A 23,382-nucleotide genomic window follows, 5' to 3' on the forward strand; every position below is an offset into this window, starting at 1 on the left:
TCTTGTGCAGGAAGACGGGTGCATCAGCCGCCAGGATGCGCCCAAGTTACTAAGCCCTCCCTGTTTGTTTTTGTATTTTCCACTGGTGCCACTGAAGCGGCATTTATTGGGTTAATAGCCTTGTTCAGCAGACACCCGCAATGTGTAGAGGGAGATAGGTAGTATTTCTTGCCAATGCAGGATGTAAGAACGCAAAATCTGTAGTAATGAATTCCTCTTGTGAATTTTTTTGCAGTGACTGAAATAAAGTCACGCTGGAGAAGCGCCTGAAAAAAGTTACATGGATCAACCATGCCCACAAAGACATCAATAATGTACCGGTGCCCGCACAAGCAAGAGGGACAAAACGGAGTCTGGGTGTTGGTTTTTAAGCTGTTTTCCAAGGAATGGGCAGTTCTCTAGGGGTTGGGTTTACAATAAGGGGTGTCTGCTGGTTTTTCTGCGCGTTTTTTTCCGCAACACATCCGCGTATATCCGCTCGTGATTTTTCACGCATCCGCACCTATCCGCAAGCACATTTAGGTACCATACGCGCTTGAAAATCCGCTAGCGGAATCCGGAACGCTCGTGTGCAGGCGGCCTGTGTGCGCCGTTGCCCCTCCTTCCTGCGGCCGCTGTGTGAGCCGTTGCCCCTCCCTCCCAGGGCCGCTGTGAGCTGGAGCCCATCCTTCCTGGCGCAACTGTGTGAGCCGATGCCCCTCCCTCCTGGGGCAACTGTGTGCGCCGTTGCCCCTCCTTCCTGTGGCCGCTGTGTAAGCCGATGCCCCTCCCTCCTGGGGCAACTGTGTGCGCCGTTGCCCCTCCTTCCTGTGGCCGCTGTGTGAGCCGATGCTCCTCCCTCCTGGGGCAACTGTGTGCATCAGACCACAGAAAAGCTGAAGGATCGGGGTATGTTCCTCTGTTACAGAAAAGAAAGGGTTAATTCTGAAACTCTGCAAAAACAAGCATAAGGTGAATTGAAGCTGACCCCGCCCCCTGCGCAGTGGTTGCTCGCAATCCCCCATGTTAACCCCTTATGTGCTGCAATCAGCGTTTTCACATCATTTAAAGGGTTCATTGTGGGGGGGGGGCTTCCTCTGTGAGGTCATCAGCCCTCGCCATATAATCGTTGAGGACTGAAGAGTTTCCATGGCAACCAGATGCCAGACAATGGTGACCAGGTCTGCTATGAGAAGCAATACAACCGCAGGTTCAACTCCCCGCAGGGACAGAGACAAAGTAAGAAAAATAGAAAAAAAACATCAAAAAATGGCAAGTGAAAAAACTTTTCCCCCTTTGCTTAAAATAACCCCCCGCGCGCGCTGGCGTCCGCTGCAGAGGACGCCACCTTTATCCTGCGCCGGAAACACTAGATTTTTTTTAAAAAGCTGAAAAAAGGAGCTCTGCAAAAGCAAAACCCAAGAATGACATCAATAACGGCTCTTCATCGCGCAAAAAAACAACAACCGTCGCGGTGCTCCGTGCGGGGAAAAATCAAAGCTCCCGGAACGCTGAGCGCAGCGGCGCGAGAAAAAATTACTTGTCGAAAAAGGGTTTTTATTGTGCAAAAGTGGAAAATCCTAAAGCGCTGCATAATGCCGGCCACGAGGGCCTCGCAGCGAACCGCAGAGAATAACGTACCCGGGCGCTTGTGCTGCGCGACGGCGGCACAACTGATGGCTTCTCTCCCGACTCTCTTAAAACCGTAATAGAAGTCACACGATACGTTCTAAACACCCAGAAATGGCGCCATTAGCGCCTCCAGCTCAAAGCGCAAAACACAACCCTCCTCCGGCCGCGGGGACGGCGAATACGTTACGGCTTCTGAAAAGTGATGAAAATCCCCCAAAACTTGCCGTGTCCTTATGGCCAAAAGCGGCTTCACTAACGGCGGCGGCGGCACGCGGGCGACTTGTGCACAAACACGCAGAGTATTTTGCGCACATTTCGGTCCTTCTGTGTATTTATGCACCAAAGGTCCCCAGCGAGGTCAAAAGGGGGCGCAAATGTGCGCACTATGCAAGGAGATGCGTGGGACGGGGCGTCCGTCCGATGGGAGAACACAAGGAGTTAATGAGACGTTCCAATTGCTGCATCTTGTTCGCCGCGCGCCGATGATCACGTCCTGCAGGAGGAGACGTGAAGCGAGATGCGCCGATCTCATGCACAACAGCATCGCTCAGTGTGCAAATACCTGAGGCGCTCGAGGGCCCTAAGGGGTCAAACCAGAATTGACGCCGAGCGCGGCTTCAACGGCCCGAAGGAAAAATGGCTGATGTGAATAAAGCGATGCAAGTCTGGCCGCCGCTCTCACAGACGCGCTCCGCACGGTTCAAGACTACAGGGAATTTGCGCCTAAAGCTCGGCTGAGATCGCCGGCCAGTAAAACAGGCCACAACCTGCTCCAAGGGACCGCAGGGGTGGAGGCCACAACCTGCTCCAAGGGACCGCAGGGGTGGAGGCCACAACCTGCTCTGAGGTTCTGTGGGAGTGGAGGACACGACCTGCTCTGAGGATCCGCAGGGGTAGAGGCCACGACCTGCTCCGAGGGTCCGCTGGAGTGCAGGACACAACCTGCTCCGAGGGACTGCAGGGGTGGAGGCCACGGCCTGCTCCGAGGGTCCGCAGGGGTGGAGGCCACGACCTGCTCCGAGGGTCTGCAGGGGTGGAGGCCACAACCTGCTCCGAGGGTCCGCGGGGGTGGTGGCCACAACCTTCTCCGAGGGTCCGCGGGGGTGGAGGCCGTAACCTGCTCCGAGGGTCCGCGGGGGTGGAGGCCACAATCTGCTCCGAGGGTCCGTGGGGGTGGAGGCCATAATCTGCTCCGAGGGTCCGCGGGGGTGGAGGCGACAACCTGCTCCGAGGGTCCGCGGGGGTGGAGGCGACAACCTGCCACGAGGGTCCGCGGGGGTGGCGGCCACAACCTGCTCCGAGGGTCCGCGGGGGTGGAGGCCACAACCTGCTCCGAGGGTCCGCGGGGGTGGAGGCCACAACCTGCTCCGAGGGTCCGCTGGAGTGGAGGCCACAACCTGCTCCGAGGGTCCGCAGGGGTGGAGGCCACAACCTGCTCCGAGGGCTGCCGGAGTGGAGGCCACAACCTGCTCCGAGGGTCCGTGGGAGTGGAGGCCACAACCTGCTCCGAGGGTCCGTGGGAGTGGAGGCCACGACCTGCTCCGAGGGTCCGCGGGGATGGAGGCCACAACCTGCTCTGAGAGTCCGCGGGGGTGGAGGCCACAACCTGCTCTGAGAGTCCGCGGGGGTGGAGGCCACAACCTGCTCCGAGGGTCCGCGGGAGTGGAGGCCACAACCTGCTCCGAGGGTCCGCGGGAGTGGAGGCCACAACCTGCTCCGAGGGTCCGCGGGAGTGGAGGCCACAACCTGCTCCGAGGGTCCGCGGGAGTGGAGGCCACAACCTGCTCCGAGGGTCGCTGGAGTGCAGGCCACGACCTGCTCTGAGGGTCTGCGGGGTTGAAGGCCACAGCCTGCTCTGAGGGCCGTGGGGGCGGAGGCCACAACCTGCTCCGAGGGTCCGTGGGGGTTCAGGCCACAACCTGCTTCGAGGGTCCCCGTGGGTGGAAGCCACAATCTGCTCCGAGGGTCCGCAGGGGTGGAGGCCACGACCTGCTCCGAGGGTCCGCAGGGGTGGAGGCCACAACTTGCTCCGAGGGTCTGCAGGGGTGGAGGCCACAACCTGCTCCGAGGGTCCGCGGGAGTGGAGGCCACAACCTGCTCCGAGGGTCCGCGGGAGTGGAGGCCACAACCTGCTCCGAGGGTCGCTGGAGTGCAGGCCACGACCTGCTCTGAGGGTCTGCGGGGTTGAAGGCCACAGCCTGCTCTGAGGGCCGTGGGGGCGGAGGCCACAACCTGCTCCGAGGGTCCGTGGGGGTTCAGGCAACAACCTGCTTCGAGGGTCCCCGTGGGTGGAAGCCACAATCTGCTCCGAGGGTCCGCAGGGGTGGAGGCCACGACCTGCTCCGAGGGTCCGCAGGGGTGGAGGCCACGACCTGCTCCGAGGGTCCGCAGGGGTGGAGGCCACAACCTGCTCCGAGGGTCTGCAGGGGTGGAGGCCACAACCTGCTCCGAGGGTCCGCGGGGGTGGTGGCCACAGCCTTCTCCGAGGGTCCGCGGGGGTGGAGGCCACAATCTGCTCCGAGGGTCCGTGGGGGTGGAGGCCATAATCTGCTCCGAGGGTCTGCGGGGGTGGAGGCCATAACCTGCCACGAGGGTCCGCGGGGGTGGAGGCCACAACCTGCTCCGAGGGTCTGCAGGGGTGGAGGCCACACCCTGCTCCGAGGGTCCGCGGGGGTGGTGGCCACAACCTTCTCCGAGGGTCCGCGGGGGTGGAGGCCACAATCTGCTCCAAGGGTCCGCGGGGGTGGAGGCCACAATCTGCTCCGAGGGTCCGTGGGGGTGGAGGCCATAATCTGCTCCGAGGGTCTGCGGGGGTGGAGGCCACAACCTGCTCCGAGGGTCCGCGGGAGTGGAGGCCACAACCTGCTCCGAGGGTCCGCGGGGGTGGAGGCGACAACCTGCCACGAGGGTCCGCGGGGGTGGAGGCGACAACCTGCTCCGAGGGTCCGCGGGAGTGGAGGCCACAACCTGCTCCGAGGGTCCGCGGGAGTGGAGGCCACAACCTGCTCCGAGGGTCCGCGGGGGTGGAGGCGACAACCTGCCACGAGGGTCCGCGGGGGTGGAGGCGACAACCTGCTCCGAGGGTCCGCGGGGGTGGAGGCGACAACCTGCCACGAGGGTCCGCGGGGGTGGAGGCGACAACCTGCTCCGAGGGTCCGCGGGGGTGGAGGCGACAACCTGCTCCGAGGGTCCGTGGGGGTGGAGGCGACAACCTGCTCCGAGGGTCCGCGGGGGTGGAGGCCACAACCTGCTCCGAGGGTCCGTGGGGGTGGAGGCCACAACCTGATGATCCGGCAGCTGCAGCTACTGCTAATTCGCAACAGTAGAAAGCGGACTGGGCGGGGCATCTCCCGCGGCAAGCACTACGTGTGGGCGGGGCATGCAAAACAGCAGGCGCTCTAAGCGGGCGGGGCACCACAATGTCAATCACTATTATGGGCGGGCATTTCCCGTGTCAGTCACGCATGAAGGCGTGGCGAGGCACAGTACGGCCCGCCCACTACTTGATCGGGCATGAGCCGCTACAGCTGGGTGTGCAGACTGGACTACCTCGCCATCCGCGCATATTCTGAACACGTTAACAACCGAATTTCAGTATGTCAATAAAGTTGGTTTAAAGAAAAAAAAAGACGCGCCTCCGCTTGTCACGCTCGCACTTCACAGATTGGTCCGTAAAGCTCGTCACGTGTGATACAAGGGCGGGGCTTAGGGGACAGACGTTTACTCCATTGGTGGGCGGGAACCCAAGGTCACGTGATCCCCTGCTCACGGCGCGGCCGCCATCTTGTTTTGGGATCCTCCGCACACTGAGGAGGGTGCGTGACGTGTCGTGACGTAACGAAGACTATCGCGACCGAGGCGACAGGAATTAACCGCCAGAGAGGGAGGGAGAGTAAGCGCGGCCCCTCCGGGAGTCAACGGCCCCACCGTGTGCGCGGCCCGGGGCCCCGTACTGAGCGCCTGCACAGAGAGGAGAGCGCCGGGGCCTAGCCGGACCTCAGCGAGGGGGAGGCCGGAGGACAGCACCGGGGCCCGGGCTCCACTGTGCGGAGCTATCCCGGCCTAGAGGGGGCTGCGGCCTGTCTGCACCCGCCGGCGCCATGTTTACACTGCAGGTTCAGCTGTAGGGCCCCTATAGGAGACTATATACCCCTATAGGAGAGCGGGGGGCCGTATATACCCCTATAGGAGAGCGGGGGAGCAGTATATACCCCTATAGGAGAGCGGGGGGCCGTATATACCCCTATAGGAGACTATATACCCCTATAGGAGAGCGGGGGAGCAGTATATACCCCTATAGGAGACTATATACCCCTATAGGAGAGCGGGGGACAATATATATCCCTACAGGAGAGCGGGGGGGCAGTTTATATCCCGAGAGGAGAGCATTACATGCTGCATATCCCCCATATAGAACAGTATACGGTATATACTCTCCATCTAGGAGAGCAAGGTACAGGATATACCCCCAATAGCCGGACAGTATATACCCCCAACCCCTATAGAACAGTATATACCCCCCAGTAGCCGCTCCGTAGGGTTCATGCTGCACTGAGAGGACTGATTGGACAGACGGACGGCCGGGGCTGCCAGCAGGAAGGTGAGTGTATCATAGTGCGGCTGGAGGAGCCAGTAGGGGGCGTCAGTGCAATGTACCTGATGGGAGGACCCTGCAGTGTGAGGGGGGCGTTACAGTATACTTATCATACCCCAGAGCTGCACTCACTATTCTGCTGCTGGAGTCACTGTGTACATACATTACTTATCCTGTACTGACCCTGAGTTACATCTTGTATTATACTCCAGAGCCGCACTCACTATTCTGCTGGTGGAGTCACTGTGTACATACATTACTTATCCTGTACTGACCCTGAGTTACATCCTGTATTATACTCCAGAGCCGCACTCACTATTCTGCTGGTGGAGTCACTGTGTACATACATTACTTATCCTGTACTGACCCTGAGTTACATCCTGTATTATACTCCAGAGCCGCACTCACTATTCTGCTGGTGGAGTCACTGTGTACATACATTACTTATCCTGTACTGACCCTGAGTTACATCCTGTATTATACTCCAGAGCCGCACTCACTATTCTGCTGGTGGAGTCACTGTGTACATACATTACTTATGCTGTACTGACCCTGAGTTACATCCCGTATTATACCCCAGAGCTGCACTCACTATTCTGCTGGTGGTGGAGTCACTGTGTACATACATTACTTATCCTGTACTGATCCTGAGTTACATCCTGTATTATACTCCAGAGCTGCACTCACTATTCTGCTGGTGGAGTCACTGTGTACATACATTACTTATCCTGTACTGATCCTGAGTTACATCCTGTATTATACCCCAGAGCTGCACTCACTATTCTGCTGCTGGAGTCACTGTGTACATACATTACTTATCCTGTACTGCTCCTGAGTTACATGCTGTATTATACCCCAGAGCTGCACTCACTATTCTGCTGGTGGAGTCACTGTGTACATACATAACTTATCCTGTACTGCTCCTGGGTTACATCCTGTATTATACTCCAGAGCTGCACTCACTATTCTGCTGGTGGAGTCACTGTGTACATACATTACTTATCCTGTACTGATCCTGAGTTACATGCTGTATTATAATCCAGAGCTGTACTCACTATTCTGCTGGTGGAGTCACTGTGTACATATATTACTTATCCTGTACTGATCCTGAGTTACATCCAGTATTATACCCCAGAGCTGCACTCACTATTCTGCTGGTGGAGTCACTATATACATACACTACTTATCCTGTACTGATCCTGAGTTACATCTTGTATTATACTGCAGAGCTGCACTCACTATTCTGCTGGTGGGGTCACTGTGTACATACATTACTTATCCTGTACTGATCCTGAGTTACATCCTGTATTATACTCCAGAGCTGCACTCACTATTCTGCTGGTGGAGTCACTGTGTACATACATTACTGATCCTGTACTGATCCTGAGTTACATCCTGTATTATACCCCAGAGCTGCACTCACTATTCTGCTGGTGGAGTCAGTGTGTACATACATTCCTTATCCTGTACTGATCCTGAGTTACATCCTGTATTATACTCCAGAGCTGCACTCACTATTCTGCTGGTGGAGTCACTGTGTACATACATTACTTATCCTGTACTGATCCTGAGTTACATCCTGCATTATACTGCAGAGCTGCACTCACTATTCTGCTGGTGGAGTCACTGTGTACATTACTTATCCTGTACTGACCCTGAGTTACATCCTGTATTATACCCCAGAGCTGCACTCACTATTCTGCTGGTGGAGTCACTGTGTACATACATTACTTATCCTGTACTGCTCCTGGGTTACATCCTGTATTATACTCCAGAGCTGCACTCACTATTCTGCTGGTGGAGTCACTGTGTACATACATTACTTATCCTGTACTGATCCTGAGTTACATGCTGTATTATAATCCAGAGCTGCACTCACTATTCTGCTGGTGGAGTCACTATATACATACACTACTTATCCTGTACTGATCCTGAGTTACATCTTGTATTATACTGCAGAGCTGCACTCACTATTCTGCTGGTGGGGTCAGTGTGTACATACATTACTTATCCTGTACTGATCCTGAGTTACATCCTGTATTATACTCCAGAGCTGCACTCACTATTCTGCTGGTGGAGTCACTGTGTACATACATTACTGATCCTGTACTGATCCTGAGTTACATCCTGTATTATACCCCAGAGCTGCACTCACTATTCTGCTGGTGGAGTCAGTGTGTACATACATTCCTTATCCTGTACTGATCCTGAGTTACATCCTGTATTATACTCCAGAGCTGCACTCACTATTCTGCTGGTGGAGTCACTGTGTACATACATTACTTATCCTGTACTGATCCTGAGTTACATCCTGCATTATACTGCAGAGCTGCACTCACTATTCTGCTGGTGGAGTCACTGTGTACATACATTACTTATCCTGTACTGCTCCTGAGTTACATCCTGTATTATACCCCAGAGCTGCACTCACTATTCTGCTGGTGGAGTCACTGTGTACATACATTACTGATCCTGTACTGACCCTGAGTTATATCCTGTATTATACTCCAGAGCTGCACTCACTATTCTGCTGGTGGAGTCACTGTGGACATACATTACTTATCCTGTACTGACCCCGAGTTACATCCTGTATTATACCCCAGAGCTGCACTCACTATTCTGCTGGTGGAGTCACTGTGTACATACATTACTTATCCTGTACTGCTCCTGGGTTACATCCTGTATTATACTCCAGAGCTGCACTCACTATTCTGCTGGTGGAGTCACTGTGTACATACATTACTTATCCTGTACTGATCCTGAGTTACATCCTGTATTATACTCCAGAGCTGCACTCACTATTCTGCTGGTGGAGTCACTGTGTACATACATTACTGATCCTGTACTGATCCTGAGTTACATCCTGTATTATACCCCAGAGCTGCACTCACTATTCTGCTGGTGGAGTCACTGTGTACATACATTACTTATCCTGTACTGCTCCTGAGTTACATCCTGTATTATACTCCAGAGCTGCACTCACTATTCTGCTGGTGGAGTCACTGTATACATACATTACTTGTCCTGTACTGATCCTGAGTTACATCCTGTATTATACTCCAGAGCTGCACTCACTATTCTGCTGGTGGAGTCACTGTGTACATACATTACTTATTCTGTACTGATCCTGAGTTACATCCTGCATTATACTGCAGAGCTGCACTCACTATTCTGCTGGTGGAGTCACTGTGTACATACATTACTTATCCTGTACTGCTCCTGGGTTACATCCTGTATTATACTCCAGAGCTGCACTCACTATTCTGCTGGTGGAGTCACTGTGTACATACATTACTTATCCTGTACTGCTCCTGAGTTACATCCTGTATTATACCCCAGAGCTGCACTCACTATTCTGCTGGTGGAGTCACTGTGTACATACATTACTGATCCTGTACTGACCCTGAGTTATATCCTGTATTATACTCCAGAGCTGCACTCACTATTCTGCTGGTGGAGTCACTGTGTACATACATTACTTATCCTGTACTGACCCCGAGTTACATCCTGTATTATACCCCAGAGCTGCACTCACTATTCTGCTGGTGGAGTCACTGTATACATACATTACTTATCCTGTACTGCTCCTGAGTTACATCCTGTATTATACTCCAGAGCTGTACTCCCTATTCTGCTGGTGGAGTCACTGAGTACATACATTACTTATCCTGTACTGCTCCTGAGTTACACCCTGTATTATACTGCAGAGCTGCACTCACTATTCTGCTGGTGGAGTCACTGTGTACATACATTACTTATCCTGTACTGCTCCTGAGTTACATCCTGTATGTACCCCAGAGCTGCACTCACTATTCTGCTGCTGGTGGAGTCACTGTGTACATACATTACTTATCCTGTACTGCTCCTGAGTTACATCCTGTATTATACCCCAGAGCTGCACTCACTATTCTGCTGGTGGAGTCACTGTGTACATACATTACTTATCCTGTACTGACCCTAAGTTACATCCTGTATTATACTCCAGAGCTGCACTCACTATTCTGCTGGTGGAGTCACTGTGTACATACATTACTTATCCTGTACTGCTCCTGAGTTACATCCTGTATTATACCCCAGAGCTGCACTCACTATTCTGCTGGTGGAGTCACTGTGTACATACATTACTTATCCTGTACTGCTCCTGAGTTACATCCTGTATTATCCTCCAGAGCTGCACTCACTATTCTGCTGCTGGAGTCACTGTGTACATACATTACTTATCCTGTACTGATCCTGAGTTACATCCTGTATTATACTCCAGAGCTGCACTCACTATTCTGCTGGTGGAGTCACTGTGTACATACATTACTCATCCTGTATTATACTGCAGAGCTGCACTCACTATTCTGCTGGTGGAGTCACTATGTACATACATTACTTATCCTGTACTGCTCCTGAGTTACATCCTGTATTATACCCCAGAGCTGCACTCACTATTCTGCTGGTGGAGTCACTGAGTACATACATTACTTATCCTGTACTGATCCTGAGTTACATCTTGTATTATACGGCAGAGCTGCACTCACTATTCTGCTGGTGGAGTCACTGTGTACATACATTACTTATCCTGTACTGATCCTGAGTTACATCCTGTATTATACTCCAGAGCTGCACTCACTATTCTGCTGGTGGAGTCACTGTGTACATACATTACTTATCCTGTACTGATCCTGAGTTACATCCTGTATTATACTTCAGAGCTGCACTCACTATTCTGCTGGTGGAGTCACTGTGTACATACATTACTTATCCTGTACTGATCCTGAGTTACATCTTGTATTATACTGCAGAGCTGCACTCACTATTCTGCCTGTGGGGTCACTGTGTACATACATTACTTATCCTGTACTGATCCTGAGTTACATCTTGTATTATACTGCAGAGCTGTGCTCACTATTCTGCTGGTGGAGTCACTGTGTACATACATTACTTATCCTGTACTGATCCTGAGTTACATCTTGTATTATACTGCAGAGCTGTGCTCACTATTCTGCTGGTGGAGTCACTGTGTACATACATTACTTATCCTGTTCTGACCCTGATCACATCCTGTATTATACTCCAGAGCTGCACTCACTATTCTGCTGGTGGTGGCGTCACTGTGTTCATACATTACTTATCCTGTATTATACTCCAGAGCTGTACTCACTATTCTGCTGGTGGAGTCACTGTGTACATTACTTATCCTGTACTGCTCCTGAGTTACATCCTGTATTATACCCCAGAGCTGCACTCACTATTCTGCTGCTGCTGGAGTCACTGTGTACATTACTTATCCTGTACTGCTCCTGAGTTACATCCTGTATTATACTCCAGAGCTGCACTCACTATTCTGCTGGTGGAGTCACTGTGTACATACGTTACTTATCCTGTACGTCTCCTGAGTTACATCCTGTATTATATTCCAGAGCTGCACTCAATATTCTGCTGATGGGGTCACTGTGTACATACATTACTTATCCTGTACTGATCCTGAGTTACATCCTGTATTATACCCCAGAGCTGCACTCACTATTCTGCTGGTGGAGTCACTGAGTACATACATTACTTATCCTGTACTGATCCTGAGTTACATCTTGTATTATACGGCAGAGCTGCACTCACTATTCTGCTGGTGGAGTCACTGTGTACATACATTACTTATCCTGTACTGATCCTGAGTTACATCCTGTATTATACTCCAGAGCTGCACTCACTATTCTGCTGGTGGAGTCACTGTGTACATACATTACTTATCCTGTACTGATCCTGAGTTACATCCTGTATTATACTTCAGAGCTGCACTCACTATTCTGCTGGTGGAGTCACTGTGTACATACATTACTTATCCTGTACTGATCCTGAGTTACATCTTGTATTATACTGCAGAGCTGCACTCACTATTCTGCCTGTGGGGTCACTGTGTACATACATTACTTATCCTGTACTGATCCTGAGTTACATCTTGTATTATACTGCAGAGCTGTGCTCACTATTCTGCTGGTGGAGTCACTGTGTACATACATTACTTATCCTGTACTGATCCTGAGTTACATCTTGTATTATACTGCAGAGCTGTGCTCACTATTCTGCTGGTGGAGTCACTGTGTACATACATTACTTATCCTGTTCTGACCCTGATCACATCCTGTATTATACTCCAGAGCTGCACTCACTATTCTGCTGGTGGTGGCGTCACTGTGTTCATACATTACTTATCCTGTATTATACTCCAGAGCTGTACTCACTATTCTGCTGGTGGAGTCACTGTGTACATTACTTATCCTGTACTGCTCCTGAGTTACATCCTGTATTATACCCCAGAGCTGCACTCACTATTCTGCTGCTGCTGGAGTCACTGTGTACATTACTTATCCTGTACTGCTCCTGAGTTACATCCTGTATTATATTCCAGAGCTGCACTCAATATTCTGCTGATGGGGTCACTGTGTACATACATTACTTATCCTGTACTGACCCCGAGTTACATCCTGTATTATACCCCAGAGCTGCACTCACTATTCTGCTGGTGGAGTCACTGTATACATACATTACTTATCCTGTACTGCTCCTGAGTTACATCCTGTATTATACTCCAAAGCTGTACTCCCTATTCTGCTGGTGGAGTCACTGAGTACATACATTACTTATCCTGTACTGCTCCTGAGTTACACCCTGTATTATACTGCAGAGCTGCACTCACTATTCTGCTGGTGGAGTCACTGTGTACATACATTACTTATCCTGTACTGCTCCTGAGTTACATCCTGTATGTACCCCAGAGCTGCACTCACTATTCTGCTGCTGGTGGAGTCACTGTGTACATACATTACTTATCCTGTACTGCTCCTGAGTTACATCCTGTATTATACCCCAGAGCTGCACTCACTATTCTGCTGGTGGAGTCACTGTGTACATACATTACTTATCCTGTACTGACCCTAAGTTACATCCTGTATTATACTCCAGAGCTGCACTCACTATTCTGCTGGTGGAGTCACTGTGTACATACATTACTTATCCTGTACTGCTCCTGAGTTACATCCTGTATTATACCCCAGAGCTGCACTCACTATTCTGCTGGTGGAGTCACTGTGTACATACATTACTTATCCTGTACTGCTCCTGAGTTACATCCTGTATTATCCTCCAGAGCTGCACTCACTATTCTGCTGCTGGAGTCACTGTGTACATACATTACTTATCCTGTACTGATCCTGAGTTACATCCTGTATTATACTCCAGAGCTGCACTCACTCTTCTGCTGGTGGAGTCACTGTGTACATACATTACTCATCCTGTATTATACTGCAGAGCTGCACTCACTATTCTGCTGGTGGAGTCACTATGTACATACATTACTTATCCTGTACTGCTCCTGAGTTACATCCTGTATTATACCCCAGAGCTGCACTCACTATTCTGCTGGTGGAGTCACTGAGTACATACATTACTTATCCTGTACTGATCCTGAGTTACATCTTGTATTATACGGCAGAGCTGCACTCACTATTCTGCTGGTGGAGTCACTGTGTACATACATTACTTATCCTGTACTGATCCTGAGTTACATCCTGTATTATACTCCAGAGCTGCACTCACTATTCTGCTGGTGGAGTCACTGTGTACATACATTACTTATCCTGTACTGATCCTGAGTTACATCCTGTATTATACTTCAGAGCTGCACTCACTATTCTGCTGGTGGAGTCACTGTGTACATACATTACTTATCCTGTACTGATCCTGAGTTACATCTTGTATTATACTGCAGAGCTGCACTCACTATTCTGCCTGTGGGGTCACTGTGTACATACATTACTTATCCTGTACTGATCCTGAGTTACATCTTGTATTATACTGCAGAGCTGTGCTCACTATTCTGCTGGTGGAGTCACTGTGTACATACATTACTTATCCTGTACTGATCCTGAGTTACATCTTGTATTATACTGCAGAGCTGTGCTCACTATTCTGCTGGTGGAGTCACTGTGTACATACATTACTTATCCTGTTCTGACCCTGATCACATCCTGTATTATACTCCAGAGCTGCACTCACTATTCTGCTGGTGGTGGCGTCACTGTGTTCATACATTACTTATCCTGTATTATACTCCAGAGCTGTACTCACTATTCTGCTGGTGGAGTCACTGTGTACATACATTACTTATCCTGTAGTGATCCTGAGTTACATCCTGTATTATACCCCAGAGCTGCACTCACTATTCTGCTGCTGCTGGAGTCACTGTGTACATTACTTATCCTGTACTGCTCCTGAGTTACATCCTGTATTATACTCCAGAGCTGCACTCACTATTCTGCTGGTGGAGTCACTGTGTACATACGTTACTTATCCTGTACTGCTCCTGAGTTACATCCTGTATTATATTCCAGAGCTGCACTCAATATTCTGCTGATGGGGTCACTGTGTACATACATTACTTATCCTGTACTGACCCTGAGTTACATCCTGTATTATACTCCAGAGCTGCACTCACTATTCTGCTGCTGGTGGAGTCACTGTGTACATACATTACTTATCCTGTACTGATCCTGAGTTACATCCTGTATTATACCCCAGAGCTGCACTCACTATTCTGCTGCTGGTGGAGTCACTGGTGGAGTCACTGTGTACATACATTACTTATCCTGTACTGATCCTGAGTTACATCCTGTATTATACTCCAGAGCTGCACTCACTATTCTGCTGGTGGAGTCACTGTGTACATACATTACTTATCCTGTACTGATCCTGAGTTACATCCAGTATTGTACTCCAGAGCTGCCCTCACTATTCTGCTGGTGGAGTCACTGTGTACATACATTACTTATCCTGTAGTGATCCTGAGTTACATCCTGTATTATACCCCAGAGCTGCACTCACTATTCTGCTGGTGGAGTCACTGTGTACATACATTACTTATCCTTTACTGACCCTGAGTTACATCCTGTATTATACTCCAGAGCTGCACTCACTATTCTGCTGCTGGAGTCACTGTGTACATACATTACTTATCCTGTACTGATCCTGAGTTACGTCCTGTATTATACCCCAGAGCTGCACTCACTATTCTGCTGGTGGAGTCACTGTGTACATACATTACTTATCCTGTACTGCTCCTGAGTTACATGCTGTATTATCCTCCAGAGCTGCACTCACTATGCTGCTGGTGGAGTCACTGTGTACATACATTACTTATCCTGTACTGATCCTGAGTTACATGCTGTATTATACTGCAGAGCTGCACTCACTATTCTGCTGGTGGAGTCACTGTGTACATACATTACTTATCCTGTACTGCCCCTGAGTTACGTCCTGTATTATACCCCAGAGCTGCACTCACTATTCTGCTGGTGGAGTCACTGTGTACATACATTACTTATCCTGTACTGCTCCTGAGTTACGTCCTGTATTATACCCCAGAGCTGCACTCACTATTCTGCTGGTGGGGTCACTGTGTACATACATTACTTATCCTGTACTGCTCCTGAGTTACATCCTGTATTATACTGCAGAGCTGCACTCACTATTCTGCTGGTGGAGTCACTGTGTACATACATTACTTATCCTGTACTGCCCCTGAGTTACGTCCTGTATTATACCCCAGAGCTGCACTCACTATTCTGCTGGTGGTGTCACTGTGTACATACATTACTTATCCTGTACTGATCCTGAGTTACATCCTGTATTATACTCCAGAGCTGCACTCACTATTCTGCTGGTGGAGTCACTGTGTACATACATTACTTATCCTGTACTGCCCCTGAGTTACGTCCTGTATTATCCTCCAGAGCTGCACTCACTATTCTGCTGGTGGAGTCACTGTGTACATACATTACTTGTCCTGTACTGATCCTGATTTACATCCTGTATTATACTCCAGAGCTGCACTCACTATTCTGCTGCTGGTGGAGTCACTGTGTACATACATTACTTATCCTGTACTGATCCTGAGTTACATCCTGTATTATACTCCAGAGCTGTACTCACTATTCTGCTGGTGGAGTCACTGTGTACATACATTACTTATCCTGTACTGATCCTGAGTTACATCCTGTATTATACCCCAGAGCTGCACTCACTATTCTGCTGGTGGAGTCACTGTGTACATACATTACTTATCCTGTACTGATCCTGAGTTACATCCTGTATTATACCCCAGAGCTGTAATCTCCCTGTATTCCCTGGTGGTTGGCATTTTGGTGAGTCTTGTCTGTAATGTCGGAGGGATCTGCTGCCACCACGGGGTTTTCTCGGATCTCCTCGGTGTTAGATGGGTGTCTATCCAGCAGCTTGCTGACTGTCTCCAGTCTGTGTGGGTGGTTGATGTTGCCTGCGGTCTCTGTGCTGTATACCAGACGCTCGCAGCAGTCTGTTTCCCGCCGCTTTCACTGAAGTCTTTTTTTTCTCACCTTAGGTCAGCCGGTTCATCCCATGAATAGAGATCGCTGACGGAGCGTTCCCAACACAGGTGCGTTAGTCCCGGGGGGCCTGACCGCGTCCCGGGGGGGGCCTGACCGCGTCCCGGGGGGGGCCTGACCGCGTCCCGGGGGGGGCCTGACCGCGTCCCGGGGGGGGCCTGACCGCGTCCCGGGGGGGCCTGACCGCGTCCCGGGGGGGCCTGACCGCGTCCCGGGGGGGCCTGACCGCGTCCCGGGGGGGCCTGACCGCGTCCCGGGGGGGCCTGACCGCCGGCAGCTCATGTTCTTTTTATTGTACTACTAGTGAGGCAGTGGTCCTCTCGGTGCGCCTCATCCTCCATTATCTTATATGTGTACAGCGACGGCGCTCTGTGCGGGTGGAGACCTATCGTTGAGGGGGGGTCCGCAGCGACGGCGCTCTGTGCGGGTGGAGACCTATCGTTGAGGGGGGGTCCGCAGCGACGGCGCTCTGTGCGGGTGGAGACTTTTCGTTGGGGGTCCGCAGCGACGGCGCTCTGCTTGTGTCGGCAGCCGGTGACGGCGCAGGAGCCTCCGGTATGGTCACCCCTCAGGATGAGGACATTACAATTTTGGATGAGCTTGTTCTGCTGCTGAGCGCTCATGTCCATCACCGCGGGGCATGGAGGCGCGGCGCGCGGTGAATGCGGCCGAAGGTCATGGTTCCAGCCGTGCACACTATTGATACACGTGAGATGTAGATGGCGGCACGCACTCTTGCTCTGCAGCGTGATCGCAGTGCGCTCCGTATGATCCGCTCTCCATATGCAGTACGGTGCATTTAGGCAGCGTTTCCTTACGCATCCCCGCACTGAACAGAGCGAGGTATTAAAAACTGCACATGTCCACGAGCGTGGGATTGGCGGGCCTGCGCTCTGCCATATGTGGGCTCTTGCTGCGGGCCGCTGCAGGAAACACTTGGGTGTTAGTCATGCAGCCGCAAGACTCAAAGCAAGTGTCGGGAGCCAACCTCCAGCTGTGTGAAGTGGGGTTGGCAATACTGAACGTGTAGCTGCAGGGTGGGGGCGGCAGAGCTCTGTGACGCTCCGCTTTAGAAGAGAGGAGCATGTTATAAGCCCCACCCCCATCAATCGGAGGGCAGATTTGCTCCCTGACTGTCACTCCAATCTCATCCATTGATGTCTTAGCGATCCTCAGGCGCCTTGCCTCTTCTAGATGTCTGCCGGCGCTCAGCCCTTCTACATTACTTCCGGCTTGTGTTTTGTGGCCCGAGTTGTACTTTTTGATGGCATCATTTTTGGGTATAAATAATGTATTGCAGAACTTCTGTAAAAACGTTTGTAGGGCGATCGGGGCAAACCGAGAAACTCTGCCATAAACCGTGCGATGACGTCACACCGTCCCGCCACACCGGGTGTATACCGCTTTGTGCTTTGCTTTTTTTGTACATTGAACACACTTTGAAGGCTAGTGCGCCGCCCATCGGCAGAGCCGTAGTGTTACCCCGGCGCTCCAGACGCCGCCCATCGGCAGAGCCGTAGTGTTACCCCGGCGCTCCAGACGCCGCCCATCGGCAGAGCCGTGGTGTCGCCCCCGGACGCCGCCCATCGGCAGAGCCGTGGTGTCGCCCCCGGACGCCGCCCATCGGCAGAGCCGTGGTGTCGCCCCCGGACGCCGCCCATCGGCAGAGCCGTGGTGTCGCCCCCGGACGCCGCCCATCGGCAGAGCCGTGGTGTCGCCCCCGGACGCCGCCCATCGGCAGAGCCGTGGTGTCGCCCCCGGACGCCGCCCATCGGCAGAGCCGTGGTGTCGCCCCCGGACGCCGCCCATCGGCAGAGCCGTGGTGTCGCCCCCGGACGCCGCCCATCGGCAGAGCTGTAATGTCGCTCCGGACGCCGCCCAGCGGCAGAGCTGTAATGTCGCCCCGGCGCTCCGGACGCCGCCCAGCGGCAGAGCCGTAATGTCGCCCCGGCGCTCCGGACGCCGCCCAGCGGCAGAGCCGTAATGTCGCCCCGGCGCTCCGGACGCCGCCCAGCGGCAGAGCCGTAATGTCGCCCCGGCGCTCCGGACGCCGCCCAGCGGCAGAGCCGTAATGTCGCCCCGGCGCTCCGGACGCCGCCCAGCGGCAGAGCCGTAATGTCGCCCCGGCGCTCCGGACGCCGCCCAGCGGCAGAGCCGTAATGTCGCCCCGGCGCTCCGGACGCCGCCCAGCGGCAGAGCCGTAATGTCGCCCCGGCGCTCCGGACGCCGCCCAGCGGCAGAGCCGTAATGTCGCCCCGGCGCTCCGGACGCCGCCCAGCGGCAGAGCCGTAATGTCGCCCCGGCGCTCCGGACGCCGCCCAGCGGCAGAGCCGTAATGTCGCCCCGGCGCTCCGGACGCCGCCCAGCGGCAGAGCCGTAATGTCGCCCCGGCGCTCCGGACGCCGCCCAGCGGCAGAGCCGTAATGTCGCCCCGGCGCTCCGGACGCCGCCCAGCGGCAGAGCCGTAATGTCGCCCCGGCGCTCCGGACGCCGCCCAGCGGCAGAGCCGTAATGTCGCCCCGGCGCTCCGGACGCCGCCCAGCGGCAGAGCCGTAATGTCGCCCCGGCGCTCCGGACGCCGCCCAGCGGCAGAGCCGTAATGTCGCCCCGGCGCTCCGGACGCCGCCCAGCGGCAGAGCCGTAATGTCGCCCCGGCGCTCCGGACGCCGCCCAGCGGCAGAGCCGTAATGTCGCCCCGGCGCTCCGGACGCCGCCCAGCGGCAGAGCCGTAATGTCGCCCCGGCGCTCCGGACGCCGCCCAGCGGCAGAGCCGTAATGTCGCCCCGGCGCTCCGGACGCCGCCCAGCGGCAGAGCCGTAATGTCGCCCCGGCGCTCCGGACGCCGCCCAGCGGCAGAGCCGTAATGTCGCCCCGGCGCTCCGGACGCCGCCCAGCGGCAGAGCCGTGGTGTCGCCCCGGCGCTCCGGACGCCGCCCAGCGGCAGAGCCGTAATGTCGCCCCGGCGCTCCGGACGCCGCCCAGCGGCAGAGCCGTGGTGTCGCCCCCGGACGCCGCCCAGCGGCAGAGCCGTGGTGTCGCCCCCGGACGCCGCCCAGCGGCAGAGCCGTGGTGTCGCCCCCGGACGCCGCCCAGCGGCAGAGCCGTGGTGTCGCCCCCGGACGCCGCCCAGCGGCAGAGCCGTGGTGTCGCCCCGCGCTCGTTGCCGCATGAACTCGTCTTCATTTATCCCATTTTTAGGAACGTAACGTTTTTTACTCCATCTTTTGCGGAGATCCGTATTTCTGTATTTCCCAGCATGCTCTGTATAACTAGTATCAGTCCTTCTGCCAACACCAAATTGGGATACTTTTTTTTCTGTTTTCGCTACTTTTTAACCCCTTAGTGACGCCGCCTGTTTTGGGCTGAAGGACGCAACGATTTTGGTGGATTTTCTTCTCCGTTGATCCAAAGCCATACCTTTTTATTTTTCCGTCGGCGCGGCCGTATGAGGGCTTGTTTTTTGCGTGGCGAACTGTAGTGTTTATCGGCGCCACTTTTGGGTACGTTGACTATATTATAAAACTTTTATTATTTTTTTTATGATAGGGAGAGAAAACGCATCAATTCCGCCAGAGATTTTTGTTTTACAGCGTTAATGATGCAGCATAAATAAGACAATACATCTTTCCTGCGGTCGGTACGCTTACAGCGATGCCAAAATTCTTACTTTTTTTTTCAGTTTTTCCACTTTTCTGCAATAAAAATAGTTTTTTTCTAAATCACTGCATTCAAAGTCCTGTAACGTTTTTATTTTCCATGGACGGCGCTCTGTCAGGCTTATTTTTTGCGAGACGAGCTGTAGTTCTTATTGGCACCATTTTGGGGTACGTACGGCTTTTTTGATCACTTTTATTGCGTTTTTAAGGAGGCAAAATGCTAAAAAAATTATCATCTTGCCTGAGTTTTTTAGTGTTTTTTTACGCTTTTTTCCGTGCACAAACGCATGTGTGACGTATTGTGCTCGTCGTTACGGACCCGACAATACCAAATATGTGGGATTTAAATTTTTTTTTAACCTTTTTTTTTTTTTTAATGCTAATATGAGAAAAAGCATAAAAAATGTTTTTTTCCTTATACAGCGGTCTCAGGCAGTGGCAACACAGGATGCCGGTATCTGGCATCCTGGTGCCATGGCAACAGGCCGGGCTCCCTGCAATTATATCGCGAGAGCCCGGCAACTTCACAGAGGGAGCGCACTCCCTCTGTGAGCCCTTCCCAGTCCGCGATCTACATAGATCGCGGCAGGGAAGGGGTTAACAGCGGGGGGCGAACCTCCCATGCACCCCCCCTGTTGATCATGTGATCTCGCGCTATCCCTGTGACGTAAGGGTACGTCGTTTTGCAGGAAGTACCCCGCTCCCATGACGTACCCTTACGTCATGGGGAGCGAAGGGGTTAATAGTTTAGAAAAAAAAACTGCAGATTTTTTTATCGCTGCGTTCCCCTCCCCCCAGCGGCTTAATGTTTCTATCAGCGGAGCGGTGGGGGTTATTTTGCTGGGTGAGTTGTAGTTTTTATCAGCACCGTTTGTTGATCTGTGCAGCATTTTGATCCCTTTCCGTTCCTTTTTTTGTATGGTGAGAGGCTAAATTAGCCGTTTTTGCAACGTTTCAAGTATTTTTTCCCATGCTGTGCACCCTGGCATACATTTATGTCCTGGAGCGTCGGGGTATGTATGAAGAGAGATTTGCGGGGCGACCTCTCTGCATACAGCGCGGGGGTTAGCTGTTTATTACAGCTGACACCCACGGGCAATAGCTGCCAACTAACACTTGCATCATACTGCAGGAGCGATCAAAGCATCACATGTTGTGGTCCCCCAGGGGGGCTAAAGAAGTAAAATAAGATCAATTATTTATTGTGAAAAATAATAATAATTTAGTTTAAATCGCCTGCATAATAAAAACATCTAAATCCTAGACCAAAAATACATGTCTGGTGTCGCCGCGCCCGTAAGAGTCCGATCCATCAAAGTAGCGCATCACTTACCGCGCCGTGAGCGTCGCCCAAAATCAGTAAAGAACGCCAGAAATGCACGTTTTCAGCCACCCCGTGTCCCAGAAAAACGCAATACGAAGTGATCAAAAAGTCGTACGAAATGGCGCCAACATAAACTGCGGGACGTCCCGCAAGAAACGCGCCCGGCACAGCGACGGCGATGGAGAATGAGGTTATTGCGTAAAGAAGATGGCGGCAGAAAGTAATGCCAAAAAAACCTATCGAAGTTCGGTATGGCAGTGATCGAAGAACGTGATCAGGCCGTCTGTGTGGCAGGTAGCGCCGTAGAAACAAGGCGCACTGAAAGATGGCGGAATGTGGGGGAGGGGGGGTCGTTTTACTCACTTAGTAGTTCTTCAGTCCATTACACGGTCCAGTAAACGGCACCATTTATAAATACAACTCGGCCCGCAAAAACAACAAGCCCTCAAACAGCGGCGGCCAGGGGTAAAGGCCTGGCGGTTTTTTTTTAAAAGGAGGGAGAAAAAACGAAAAGGGGGGAAAAAAGGGTCCAAGTCATTAAGGGGTTAAATAATGTACTATCTTCCTCCTCTGGGTCGTTCGCAGGGACCACAGGTGTCATTTTGTTTTTAATTTTTTACAACGTAAAGGGAGAAAGGTGTTTTTTATTTTTATTTATTTTTTAATTTTTACTATTTTACTTATTTTTGCCCCCTTAGGGGACTTCCATCAGGACCCCACGATCACACTTTACATTCTGCAGTGACCTAGACCGTGGCATGTATAGGGTTAAACAGAGGAGATTGTGGAGGTTTTCTCTGTTCTCCGCTGTAAGAGCTGGTGCCTGGCTATCATCTGACAGCCAATCACCAGCTCTCCCTGCCACAGGGACCACGGCCCAAGCCAATGGTCTCCGTGGCAGCCTGTAAACAAAGCAGTGCAGGAGTTTGAAAATAGAAGTGGGAAGTTGGCGGCAGACGGTTCTATCTTCCTCTGTGGGGGTCTGTGCAGGCAGAGCACACTGTCACAGCCTATGGCATTGGGCTCTGCAGGTTCCATAGTGATACACAGCCCGGAAAATTTCTGGGCCTGCCACTGAAGGCGTTAAACGTTTATTGGGAGTGTTTATAGAGAAATACAGCGTGCCGCCGTTTATCCGCCTGCGTATCGATACGTCCATTGACGGCCTCCGTTCGCCGCATGTTGCGCACAGGATATACGTGGTGGCGATCCGCAGTTCTGCATCAAACTCTACAAGCCGGTGCCGTTTTCGAAGGGCTCCTCCAACTCTGACTGTTAGGGGTTAATCCGCGCCATTGTCCGTGCAGCCTGGATTTTTCCATACAAAAAATTGTGGCTTCTAAAAATGCCAATCTGCACTTAATCCGCAACGTAAATCTCCGGCGCGGCTTTCCGTGTTAACGAGGTCCTATTAGCTGCTGCGCTCCCCGGATGTTGGCGTGTTACGTGCGGCGCAGTCCTGTCCGTTCGCTCATCCTTTCTCTCTTTTCAGGTACCTTTACTTCACATCATGGCTGCTGAAACACTAAACTTTGGGCCAGAATGGTGAGTGGTGATTAATGAGCGCTGGTGACGGGGGGGGGGGGAGTCGCGCACATTGCCCGGCAGCACTGGTGACGGGGAGGGGGGGGCGCGGGAGTTGCGCACATTGCCCGGCAGCACTGGTGACGGGGGGGGGGGGGGGGGGGGTTGTGGTAGTCGCACACATTGCCGGGCAGCGCTGGTGACGGGGGGGGGGGAGTTGCGCACGCTTGCCAGTCAGCGCTGGTGATGGGGGCGGGGGGGGCGTGCACG

At 52.7% G+C, this 23,382-nt stretch overlaps 1 protein-coding gene across 3 annotated transcripts in view; it reads left to right on the forward strand.

Annotated features, from left to right (window-relative positions):
• Positions 1-5,377: 5,377 nt before the first annotated feature.
• Positions 5,378-23,382, forward strand: part of GIGYF1 (GRB10 interacting GYF protein 1) — a 40,506-nt gene continuing 22,501 nt past the window's right edge. For all 3 annotated transcript variants that reach the window (XM_066593934.1, XM_066593936.1, XM_066593937.1), the window contains exons 1-3: positions 5,378-6,211; positions 16,605-16,658; positions 23,081-23,133. In XM_066593934.1, the coding sequence (XP_066450031.1) occupies positions 23,099-23,133 (35 nt within the window). In that variant the 5' untranslated portion in view covers positions 5,378-6,211; positions 16,605-16,658; positions 23,081-23,098. The remainder of the gene's footprint in view (positions 6,212-16,604; positions 16,659-23,080; positions 23,134-23,382) is intronic.

Source organism: Eleutherodactylus coqui, chromosome 2 (assembly GCF_035609145.1).
Source record: "Eleutherodactylus coqui strain aEleCoq1 chromosome 2, aEleCoq1.hap1, whole genome shotgun sequence".
NCBI lineage: Eukaryota > Metazoa > Chordata > Amphibia > Anura > Eleutherodactylidae > Eleutherodactylus > Eleutherodactylus coqui.